The sequence below is a fragment of the Primulina eburnea genome, chromosome 7 (assembly GCF_022965805.1).
Source record: "Primulina eburnea isolate SZY01 chromosome 7, ASM2296580v1, whole genome shotgun sequence".
NCBI classification, from domain to species: domain Eukaryota; kingdom Viridiplantae; phylum Streptophyta; class Magnoliopsida; order Lamiales; family Gesneriaceae; genus Primulina; species Primulina eburnea.
The window spans coordinates 6,899,551-6,912,873 of NC_133107.1; the positions used below are offsets into that span (position 1 = coordinate 6,899,551).

Sequence of the window (13,323 nt, forward strand, 5' to 3'; positions counted from 1 at the left end):
AAATTATCGTCAAACTAAAACATGGTTACAAGACTATAATTGATTTAACAAAATATTCAAGACTAAAAATATCATATTGATACTTACTCATAAGACTAAAATTGATATTTTGACGTTATTAAATATTGTTCGAGCACGAAGAGTGCGGTAAACTTTGTCTTCATCCGAGAATAACGTAGATCAAACTTTGAGTAGTTTGGCTAACGTAAAGTCAAACTTTGTCTACAAATGTAAATTTCCAATAAAATCATGCTGGCTCTAGTAAAAATGGGTAGAATAAGAGTTTAAACAAGCAAGGATCTTCCCGCAATATCCACAAACTCTAGCTAGTCATTTAGCAACTTTGGCACATCTAGCATGATATTCTAAACACCGAGTAAACAACAGGCATTTAGCAACTGTTTTTTTATCACAAAATATTATAATTTTAACTTTAATAATGTTGATTATGTCTCGTAATTCTAGAAGAGTCGTGTATACCGAAATTGCCAATTAATTCCTTTCATATTGAAAATGAATAGAGTAAATGATTGAAGCGCTTTTCGACATCTATAAGGTAGTATTTGCAGATGCTTAAAAAATTATTATCGACTTTTTTTTTTTTACAAAGTTTTGCAAATTTATATATATATAAATTATAATCACTTTTTTTTTTAACTATTTGCAAAAATTATCTAAATCTTGTGCATTTATCATGTATTTTTTGTGTGATTGGTATAATACTTCGATAAAATATACTAAATTTTTGATAAAATGTTCCGATAATTTTTTAAAATTTGGGTGAAATTTTTATCGCACCAAACAATAAAATTTCCTTTTAAGAATATATTGTTGGATTCACTACACACTAATCTATTATGTTATGTAAAATCGATTTATTTGTATAATATGAAATATGCTACAAACCCCGAAAAATAATTTGTAATCTATTTCACCTTCTCTTGGATTATCAAACAATCTTTTAACACACACACACACACACATATATATATATATATATATATATATATAAAACTCTAGATGGTTTCATTAATCAATTTCGTGAGACAAATTTCAAACCTGAACAATAAAAAATTATTATTATTTATATATGTTCTTCGCAAATATAGATCAGGACGTCCCATATCATAGATATATATTGAATATTTATAAGTTTTGGTGATATGCCTAGAGTCTTAAAAATACGAAAGTATTAATTTCCAAAAATAAGAAATTTCAACAGACCCCTCGTGCATATTTCAGAATATCTTTTCTATATTCCTGAGGGTCTACCGAATTAAGGAAATGGCAGTCTTACTGAATTATCAGAATATCTCTACTGCCTACTGAATCATTTTTTTAGCCGAATTATTATATCTTATTTATTTCCTTAAATGGTGAAAAACATATTTATCACCAAATTCAAGTATCACATATTGTTTTGAGTATAAATGACAAAAACATTGTTGTCGTTTTATGTTAGTGTTCCAGGCATTTGTTGCTCCATATTATTTTTGAAATAAGACGAATGACACGTGACATCTAGTACTATTTCGGTGATGTTCTTGGTAAGATTTGATTATAGTCGTTCAAATTTGAACATTACAAATTCTCTATAAAAATGTCATCTCGAGATTCAGCAAACTCTTTAAAATTTATACACTCTCTTTACAATATGTTAATTAATATATATGATATTTGCAAGCTCTAATTATATTTACAACTACACGCATAAACTTTTATCAGATCTATTTTAGAGATCCTCTGTTTTGAAATCTTGCTCATAGTGTATCGAATTCAAGTTGTATTGTATGTGAGTTTTTGGAACTGATAGAAAGATTCATTCTGTGCAGATTGATATTAAGTTGTAAAAAGTTGTTGCTAAGAGTTTCAATTAGACAGTAGTAAGTTTTACTGAAGTGACTAGTGTCAAATTATTGTAAATATCAATCTCTTTCTGGAGAATCATTCTGAAAACAGAAGAAGAAGAGACGTAGAAAATATATCTCCTTCGAACTTTTCTAAACAATCTCAATGTGATTTATTTTTGGCTGCTAAGTTGAGGAACAAATTGTGAGATGTTTATTCACTCTTCTATCTAAACATCTCCACCGATCGTAACACAATATATATCCTTGACCGTTTCACATGAGACATACTCCTAAAACTTTTATTGATATCGTCTCACAAAGCAACTTTGTGATATAGATCTTCCCTATACCCATTGAGCATTAAATGTCCAAATTATTATTTTTCATTGCAAAAAAATATCATTTTTTGTTAGTTGTGTTATGAAAAAAATTACTTAATAAATGACGATTTGAGCAAAAAATATTTGACATATGAAAAATAATACTTTTTATGTGTGAAGTATTATTTTTCATCACAAAATATCATTTTTTGTCAATTATTTTATGAATAAATATTGTGTAACATATGATGATTTGAGCGAAAAGTATTACATTTTATATCAAATTATTATTTTTCATTGCAGGTATGGACCGGATCCACTCATATCATGGATATAGATCCGTACCTACGATGACTAATAAGCCCACGCTATTAGAGATGGATATCATGTAATAGTCTCGATTGGAAGAAATTATTTCATTTTCATGCACCCTTAAATAAAATTTTCAATCCCAAATAAAGAAAGAGAAACCATATTTCATAAATATCTTTGTCACTCATTAGTCAAAATTAAGATGTGACGGTATAATTGTTATACAAATGCCTCAATTCGTAAAAATTTTCCGTGAATGTACATTTATTTAAAAGAATTGCTCAAAGTTGAGATGGGAGAATCATGATTTAGTATCAAACCTTACATAATATATTTCGGAGTACTAATTATTGCTTTAAGAAAACACAATGCCCAAAAACTTACAATGACATACATATAGATGTTTTAAGATCCTAATTATGTCTTATTATACCAAAAATGAAAATAACTTGGATCTTGATAATGTTCTCAATTATTTTGAGTTATTCTGGTATGAGATGGTCTCACATATCTATATTCTAGCACAATATTCAACCAAATCAGTTTATTTAATAAAAAAAATGTTGTCTTTGAGATGAAAAATAATAACATAAGAGTGTGAAAACATAAACTTAAAATAACACAATTCTAACAGAATTTAAAATGCACCAGCAATGAAAGTGCATCATCATCAACCCCAAAGTTGATTATATTCTTCGTCTAATTTGTCTTTATTCTTATCCGGTGAGAGAAGATAAGGTGTAAGTGTTGTTTGTGTAGATGATACCTAAAATCTTGAAAATGGCATATGAATCTACAGAAATTGAGAGTTGAGGTAAATGTTGAACATTTTATCCATATGAAGAATTTTGCCCCATCCTGGTGCTTCGGTATATGGAAATTCTTCTCCAAGATACAGTAACTCATTTGGAAATACATCACAGTAATTTCAAGAATAATAACTACAAAATAAAATAGACTCTCTTTGAAAAAAAAAAGAATATAAAGAGTAATATGAGTGCAATGATATTCAGAAAATTCTGATGCAAAAGTATTTTTTATATATAATAATGTATTTAAGTATATTAATCAGCAAGACATGTTGTTTCATTAAAGGGGTGTCCCTTCATCCAAAATTTAGACAAAAACTATCAAAGAACACTATTTGAATGCAAAATATCATGAAAAATAGCAACATTTTGTCAATTAGTGACGGGCACCTAGACATTTCCTCCTCAGCCCTGGAAAAACTCCAGGGTACAGAGGGTTTCTTATGCACCTCAGAAGGCGCCTAGGCCATCCCTCACCGCCGTGGAAATTCTAGGGCACACAGGGCAGCACTAATTAGGTGCCTCTATTGTGCAACAAGAGGCGGTTACGCGCCTCCCTTGCGGCTTTGAATGTTTCATGCCACACATGGGGTGCTGAGGGGCCCTTTCCTGGCGCCTCAAAGTTTCCCCTGGTGCATAGAATTATTTTTTGAGTTTTTAAAACATTCCAACAATTGTTAAAGAAAATATTCAACAAATGGGGCCTATCAAACACGACCACTATAAGAAATTCACATTCAACCACACTCAAAAGACAACGATTTCATCAGAAACCGTTGTCTTTTTACTTTTAACAACGGTTTTAGCAAACTATTGTCTATGAGCGTGCTTTTTGGTTGCTACCGTTGTCTTAGTGCTGGTTTTTTATTTAGCTAAAACCATTGTCTTTTATGGGCTACAACAACGGTTTTTATACCGCTCTCACAAGTGCTCCCAAAATTTTGATGACGGCAACAGAATTTTAGAGAAAAAAATTTCGAAAATTCTGGGAGCACTTGTGAGAGCAAATTTCGAAAATTTTGCTTGCTAGATTGAGGGGTGAAATTTTTAAAGGATTATGGGATATTTATAGATGCTGTGTGAGAATCCTACCATAAAACAATTGATTTTCTTTCCAAAATTTGGAGACGCTCCTTCCATAAATTTCGAGATACTCCTTCCATTACTATTGATATGCTTTCTTGTTGAGAAAAACTGCCTTGTATGTAATATTTCCTTCCAATTTGGTGGATATACAGCCTTAATTTACTGTGTATCTTGCACAAGATTTCGAATTCCATATATTTATTGGCTTGGAATTTCAAATACCGTGTATTATTTAATATTTTCGAATTTATTATAACTCGAAAATAAATTCTTATACATGTCTATATTTAATTAATTACGTGCCCAAAAATTTGGGTTCTCACATCCTCCATCGTCTTTAGACGTCTATGACAATGGTTTTTCACCGTTGTGTTTGAGCGCACCCTTACGACAACGGTTTTTCACTGTCGTCTTTAGACGTCTACGACAACGGTTTTTCACCGTTGTCTTTGAGCGCACTCATTAACCACATGGCTTTTAAAAACAATTTACAAGACTTATGATAACGGTTTTTCACCATTGTCTTTAGATTTTTTTTTTTTGTAATGAACATTTAAACATAATTTATAAATCATATAAACTTGTAATTTTCAAAAATTCTGACATAATATAACAAGTGTTTCATGCAGAACATTTAAGAAAAACATAATCATATAGCACACATAAATTTCTTATAATTTCTCCATGAATTACTGATATCAATATATTATATGTTATCCTCTCAGGTGTGAGGTCATATTATCGGTTATATTCTGTTAAGATCGGAAATGTGTTTAGAGAAATATGATAAATTTTTTTAAATAAATGAGATTTATTTCAAGAAAAATCATCTCAAGCTGGAATAAATAAGCTCAAGCTGGTTTCTTGATCACAGCTATGTTCAAAAAACAAACAAGTTATAAAATAGTGCGGAAAAAGTGTGTTGAACTTATTGAACAAAATATATTATGAGAGGCCTCTAGAGTTTGATATAAAGAAAATAAATGCAATGCAAAATCAAGAACACAAAGTTGATTTTGAAAGTTTGAAAAATAAGCTTCGATGTCTACCCTTATTCATTTGTATAAAGGATTCAACTATTAAGTTTTGCTCATTGCAACTCTTTGTGCAGACTCACTTTAATTCGATGAACAAACTTGTTAAGCTTAAACTCCTTCAAATATAGGTAAACAATATGTCCAAAAACAAGTTTATGACATGTTACGACTATACTCAAAATTCGAGTACAAAAATACAAATAAAGTGTGCATAAATTTGATCTTTAAAGATCTAATAAATGTATATGGAAATTTGAAATTTGAAGGTTACAGGGGCCCTATGACATATATATGACTTTGTAAATTTTTAAAAAGATACTGAACAAAATCTAGATCCTTCAACTAGCATAAGCATGATGGCCAGCTTGGTGACCAGAGACAAAAAGAAATGATGCTTGTTTGCCAATTCAACAGTACTGTTCATGTATGTTGCATCTTTCACTAAACTATACATACACATACATTATATATCTACATCGATGATGCAAAAGTTATATATATATTACATCATGCAAACGTTAACCAAACTTCTTTATACTTTCTGTTTTTTTTTTTTTTTTAAAAAAATTCTTTCTACTTTCACTCACATTTTACTTTATTTTTCGAAACCTTACAATTATACTCAATTCATAATTTAAGATCTTTTTTCACATCATACAGACATATACTACTCTCAGATGATAAACACGACAACTCTTATGAACTCATGATCTCACATATCAATTTTGTGAAACGAATCTTTTATCGCACGTGATTTGCCTATTGATGAGATTTAACATGCAAAAAATACATAGATAACCATGAGCAGTGGAATGTTGAATAAAAATAGAATGAAAAGTCGATGAATGAGAAAAATGAGCCAACTAGGATTGCTTCATCAATGGCTAGTGTTATGGAATCAAATGAATGATGACATGCACAAAATTATGGCCCCCACCAATAATTTTGCAAAATAAAGTTAACCTCCTAGATTAATGTGTGTAATTGAAGAGATCATAACAATATTATTAGGCTTGTTTGGAACTTGGGAAATGGTAGGTACTAGTGGATTAAATAAAGGAGTAGAAAGGCAACAAGCTTTTTTCCCTATATATATATATATATATATATATATATATATATATATATATATATATATATATATATGGAGAGAGAGGATATATATGAGGATATGCAACCAAGATTTATCATCATTACCATTTGATATCAAATTTTTGTTTTTGGGACAAAAAGAAAAGAAACCCTAGAAATTGATACAAAAGAAGTCCTATATTCACATTCACCTACCCTTTGTGAAAACAAAAAAAGTACCGTATATATACGATGAAATTGCAATGTTTGGTTTTCATTTTGGTATTTTATTTATGAAACTCTGTTTTGTGGAAAATATAATCTTGGAGAATGTACTTATTCAATAATACAACATATGACAAAAACTTGTGTGAGACGGTCTTACCGGTAGTATTTTGTGAGACAGATCTCTTATTTGGGTCATTCATGAAAATGTATTATTTTTATGTTAAGAGTATTACTTTTTATTGTAATATCACTAAGATGAACCCGTCTAACAGATACATTAATAAATTGACGTCATGAATTATCAGATAATATCATTAAAAATTAAAATATATATATATATATAGTTTCCTGTATTCATGAAATATGATATTCAATGAGTGCAAGGTTATCGTTCCATTTGCAGAAACAAACAAAAACATATAAATAATATTTAACAATTTAGTCCCTACACATGACATTCCTTTTGTTTTTTCAATGAAACACCATTCTTTATGTTTTTTGACTTTTGGAGGAGAGAATATTCCACGCCAGATTAGGTTCAAATTATCTTCGACACCACCCAGTTTAGTCATTTCAATGAATCAAATTAACCACTTAATTAAAATATAGTACATTTTTTAAATAGAAATCTTAGGCGTGCATGGAAATATTTTCCAGCTCTGGAAATCATGAGACCACACATTATCAAATTATTTTTTATTTTTCCCAAAAACATATTTTCATTGATTTCACGATATTTCTTCAAATCCAAAATAAACTCTCTCTTTTTTTTTTTGGAACTAAACAAGCATATTCTACTAACACAAAAGCAGCGTGTCCATATTTGCAATTTGGTTCTAACACAAAGGAATCACGTCCTTAAACTCAATGCTGTTCCTAAGTAGTAATCGCGTACTCTGGTACGAGCTAACATGAGCAACTTGATTAGTTATGATTGGACAGAATATAATCTCGTTTAGTTTGTATATATAATTAACTTTTTATGGTTTTCCAAAATTATATTCTTATTATATCATATTAAATTATGTAGGATCGAACACTAACCGATTTACCAAAAGTGATAGCCGGTGAAAATGATGCAACTCAAATCTTTTATACGGTACAACAACTCAAACACCAAGTTTTGATCGCTCTATCCAACATGTACAATTATTGCAACCAACAATCTCTCTCCCAATAATTGTATATCTTGCCATAAATGATAATTGAACACGTTACATTGGCTCTGATCGATTGTAGAATTGAACTCTTGCCGCTTTTTCAAAAGTTGTAGTTGGTGGTAACGGTGCAACTCAAATCTTTTAGCTCAAACACCACGTTTCGATTGCTCTATCCAATAAAGAAAATTATTGCACCCAACAAATTCTGATTTAATGTTTTTGAAACTTAAGATTTCAGTCAGCAAGTTACTGAAAAATTAGGAACCCAACATATTTCTATTTAAAAAAAAACATACATATTTTCAAAAATATATATTTCAAAAAGCACCATAAATGAAACAAGGACATCCATGCATTACACTTGCACCATTGACTTGATAAAATAAAGTGACCGTCTATGAGGGGAACAGTGTACGATCCAAAATTCTTTCTAGCTGCATTATTATATTATATGTTATGTTTTAATTTGGTTAAAAATTCACAAAATGTAGTTTCTAAATTAATTTTATTGATTGAAGCTACGGTTAGATAAATTGCAAAAAAAAAAAAAAAAAAAAAAAAAAACCAGACTTTAAAATGGTGGTATATATTATTTTAACTTTTAAAAAGAGAACTGCGAGAGCTAAAGCGTCCGTCCAATATGTTAGTACCCTTGTCAAAACTAGCTCCTGGACTGAATTTCGTGTGTACTTTGTATCATTATTTTGCTTCAAATATAAAAACTTCCAAGATCAAAGTAAAATGTGCAGACAATAGTGGAAGATGAAAATGACATGTCCAGTGTATTCTTGGTATTTAGTCCCTATCCCAACAAATATTCTTTATAATTAATCAATAATATATATTCCTTTTTACCTCATTTTTTCAAGATCACACTGCACGGTTACCAAGACCACTAAAATCCATGTTATATATGTGTGTGCGTCACGTTTATATTTTTATATATAGATAGAATTAATGTTGTTACCCTGCACACTACCGTGTGTGTTAGCCGTCTGCTTTTTTTAAAAAATAAAAATAAAAAAAATTATAGAGATATTTATGAGAACATCTTGCGAAAACGTCACATCGATCGTCGCTCATACACTCATCTGGGTCTCAAGAACCCTACTATTTTAAATGTCTCCGTGATGTTCGCGGGAACATCCTGTCGAACGTCTGAAAAAAGCGGACGTGGGCTGATGCCCACCGAAGGTGCACACGGTAGTGTGCAGAGTAACTTCATTCTATATATGTGTGTGTGGGCAAAATGAAACAAATTACGTACTGTATTATACAAACTCATCTTCACTCAAAAAATTTGATAGAAACCCTAACCTTTACACTTTAATGAAGTCCACTGGCTGTATATACAAGAGAGAAGCGTATATTTCAATTTAGAGCCCTTTTAACACAATTTCTTCGAACCCAAATCCCAAGAAAATTCACGACACAAAATAACAAATCCTGATCTGAATTTCTTTCAGCAAAATCTCAGGCAAGCATGCTGAACCAAAGTACTGTATTTGAGGAGCAAGATCATGTAATAATCTCATCACAACTTTCAGGGTTTTTCCCTATTAATCCCCACACAAACTTTACCTCAACTCCATTAGAATTCCCCCTAAATCATCATCAGTCCTTCAAAACCCTCGCAACAAGTCTCACAACACCTCTTCCTTCACTTGAAGCTGCAGATCAACCTCTACCAATAAAGCAAAAGGATGATGAATTCACAACTAACTTTGCAGGATCACAGTTTCTTTCTTTGCAAAGATCACCACCAAATTATTGGTAAGCAAAGAAACATATATATATATATATATATATATATATATATATATATATATATATATATATATATGTGTGTGTGTGTGTGTGTGTGTGTGTGTGTGTGTGTGTGTGTTTTTTTGTGATTTTGTCATTAGATGAATATAGCTAGGTGATTATTGTATTTAAAATCAAAAGAGAAAACATGTCTCTTTGATTTTTGACAGAAATGATCATTAATTCCCTTCTGTTTTATTATGAAATATCATCGATCAAGATCCCGTGTAGGTGTTAATTAGCTAGCTAGTACAACAACAACCGTTTTTATATATTAATGGAGTTAATTTAAGTAGTTGAGACCTCTCATTTTATCCATTAATTAAATGATTTTGAGATGATGTATTGATTATATGGCAGGGCATGGGGAGAAGTGAGTGATTGCATGAGCATGAAATTAGTAGGAGATCATGAGCATCAGATCGTTGGGGTATCACCAATCAAGATGAAGAAGATTTACAAGGGAAGGAGAAAGGTAAGAGAGCCAAGATTTTGCTTCAAAACAATGAGTGATATAGATGTGTTGGATGATGGTTATAAGTGGAGAAAATATGGACAGAAAGTGGTCAAGAACACCCAACATCCTAGGTATGTCTAAACCTACTTTCTGTTTCTTCATCCTTAATTCCTGTTCGGTTTCTTCATTTTTTGAAATTCAGATTTTGTAGTTTCTGGAGGGGGGGGAAAAAGAAACCCAGAATTTTTAGTTCCTTAACACATATCAAGCAAGCAAAAACAATAAAAGTAAAGATCATAAAAAATAGAGATTTATTGTATGTATGTGAAGATTTATGGGTTGTTTTCACTGCCTTATATTTTATGTATTTGACGATACCTCCTATGTCAAATGTAAAATCATAACATGTCAAAAAAATGAGCGTCAAACATACAAAGTGTTACATGAATATTTATTATAACTTAAGTATTTTTTCATTATCATCGTCATCGTTATATTATCGTAACCTTAAAGTTGCTAGTTTCGATCAAGTTGGAGAGTTTTCTTCTTCTTCTTCGTTGTTCTTATTTTTTGAAACTAAAAACTTTTTTTTATTTTTATTTTTATTTTTTATGTCTTCCTTCCCTACTCTTCCCGCATATCATGTTATGTAAATTTTCTTATTTGGCGTGAATATAGTGATTTAATGCATCTTACAAAGATTACCATTATTATCCTCTCATCACCAATCACATGGTTATTATTATTTTTGTTTACTATTATTAAAAAGTTATATATATATATATATATATATATATATATATATATATATATATATGGAAAAGCAAAAGTAATTCCATAATTGCTCTTTCAAATTTTGTAGCAACTAACAATTGTAATAATTATACTAGCTAGCATTGAACTCCAAAGCATATATAATGCCTGATTTAACTCCTACAATTCTGCATATATATTTTTTAAAAATTTAAAAAATCATGGTGAATAAAGACGAAATGATGATCATTTCTACCCTTCATTATTTCTGGATGAAGATCTACGGAGATACCCTTTCATGATTTTGTTTTTGGACGAAAAGTAAATTGAACTTTTATTGCTAAATTATTAATTATAAATTCCATCCTTAATTCTCAAATCCATGTTCCAAATATTTTTTCAATGTACGAACATGTCCTTGCAATTATTGATTGATTTAATTCATATAAAAGTAGAATATAAAATCTTGAGGATCGAAGAGATTTTGAGAGAATTATTTCCCTAAATTGCGTGAGAGTACTTATTAAACCTAATTTCTTTCATCAAGAGATCCCACTCTCCTAGAAAAAAAGCTACTTCTTTTTTAAAAAAAAAAAAATTATGTCATGATTCCAGCCAGCCATTGCCAGTTTGCAACTGCACCATCCTCCTGTATTGTCATTTCATTTCATGTTTGTTTTCCTTGCTAAGTGAAGACATAATTTGTCCACAATGGCCTACCATGTTAGAAGATAATCGATTTAATGTACCTATTGAGTCTCAATTTATATAAATCAATTAACTAAAGCAGCTTTAAAAAAAAAATGGGAAAACTTCAGTATCAGTCTTACATATTTATTATGATTTTCTGAGATTTTGGTCATTTATATCATCAAACTTCAGTTTTGGTCTGCGTTATCTTTTTGTTATTTTTGTAATTTTAGTCTTTTTCCGTGTGACGTTTATACGGCACTTATGTAATGCCTACATGCATGGCATAACACTAATGTGTAAGTGTCACTTCAACATTTTAGATCATGATTAAAACTGAAATTAGACAATATAAAGGATTAAAATTACTACAAAACAACAAAATTGTTGTTTTTTTCTCAAAATAAGTTGTTTATTATCTTATTTTGATTGTGCATTAATGTTTTGTACTTTTCGAGAAAAAGATTCATGAATAGCCAAATTTCCTCAATCATATGCAGGAGTTACTATAGATGTACACAAGATAACTGTCGTGTAAAAAAGCGTGTGGAGCGATTAGCAGACGACCCAAGAATGGTGATAACTACATATGAAGGAAGACACATACATTCTCCATCACATGACAATGACGATGAATCTCAATCTACAATATCTCAACTTGGTCATTTCTTTGCCTAGGATCTCCATATATATATATATATATATATATATATATATATATATATATATATATATATATATATATATATATATATAGATCCTCCGAGCACTTCACATCATGTGGATTTCCTTGAAATTCTAAGAATAAATAAATGTATGGATCATAATGCAATGTTGTTTGTGTGTAACTTCGTTTTTATGCCCCTATTTTATCGGGCTTGTTGCCGTATAACCAGTCTTTTTATGATATTACATATCATGTATGGAATTTTATATGTTACAACTCGCAAATTTTTAAGAATATTGATATTGTATGATTACCCATAATGATCGTATACAAAATTCACATATAAAAGTGGGAAAAAATGCTTTAATGTTATGCAGTTTTGACTTGATTTCTCAAACTTCAGTATCAGTCTTACATATTTATTATGATTTTCTGGAGATTTTGGTCATTTATATCATCAAACTTCATTTTGGTCTGCGTTATCTTTTTGTTATTTTGTAATTTTAGTCTTTTTTCCCGGTTGACGTTTATACGGGCAACTTATGGTAATGCCTACATGCATGGCATAACACTAATGTGTAAGTGTCACTTCAACATTTTAGATAAGACTACAACTGCTTAAAATTAAAAGATACATGATTAAAACTGAAATTAGACAATATAAAGGATTAAAATTACTAAAAAACAACAAAATTGTTGTTTTTTTTTCTCAAAATAAGTTGTTTATTATCTTATTTTGATTGTGCATTAATGTTTTGTACTTTTCGAGAAAAAGATTCATGAATAGCCAATTTCCTCTCAATCATATGCAGGAGTTACTATAGATGTACACAAGATAACTGTCGTGTAAAAAAGCGTGTGGAGCGATTAGCAGACGACCCAAGAATGGTGATAACTACATATGAAGGAAGACACATACATTCTCCATCACATGACAATGACGATGAATCTCAATCTACAATATCTCAACTTGGTCATTTCTTTGCCTAGGATCTCCATATATATATATATATATATATATATATATATATATATATATATATATATATATATATATATATATAGATCCTCCGAGCA

General features: G+C 30.0%; 1 protein-coding gene across 1 annotated transcript; it reads left to right on the plus strand.

Annotated features, from left to right (window-relative positions):
* The first annotated feature begins 9,137 nt into the window (after nucleotides 1–9,137).
* On the plus strand, nucleotides 9,138–12,491 carry LOC140836078 (probable WRKY transcription factor 24). Its single transcript, XM_073201489.1, has 3 exons — nucleotides 9,138–9,646; nucleotides 10,040–10,267; nucleotides 12,080–12,491. Exons 1-3 carry the CDS (start codon nucleotides 9,357–9,359, stop codon nucleotides 12,255–12,257), a joined length of 696 nt encoding a protein of 231 aa, XP_073057590.1. The 5' UTR covers nucleotides 9,138–9,356; the 3' UTR covers nucleotides 12,258–12,491.
* Nucleotides 12,492–13,323: the final 832 nt, after the last annotated feature.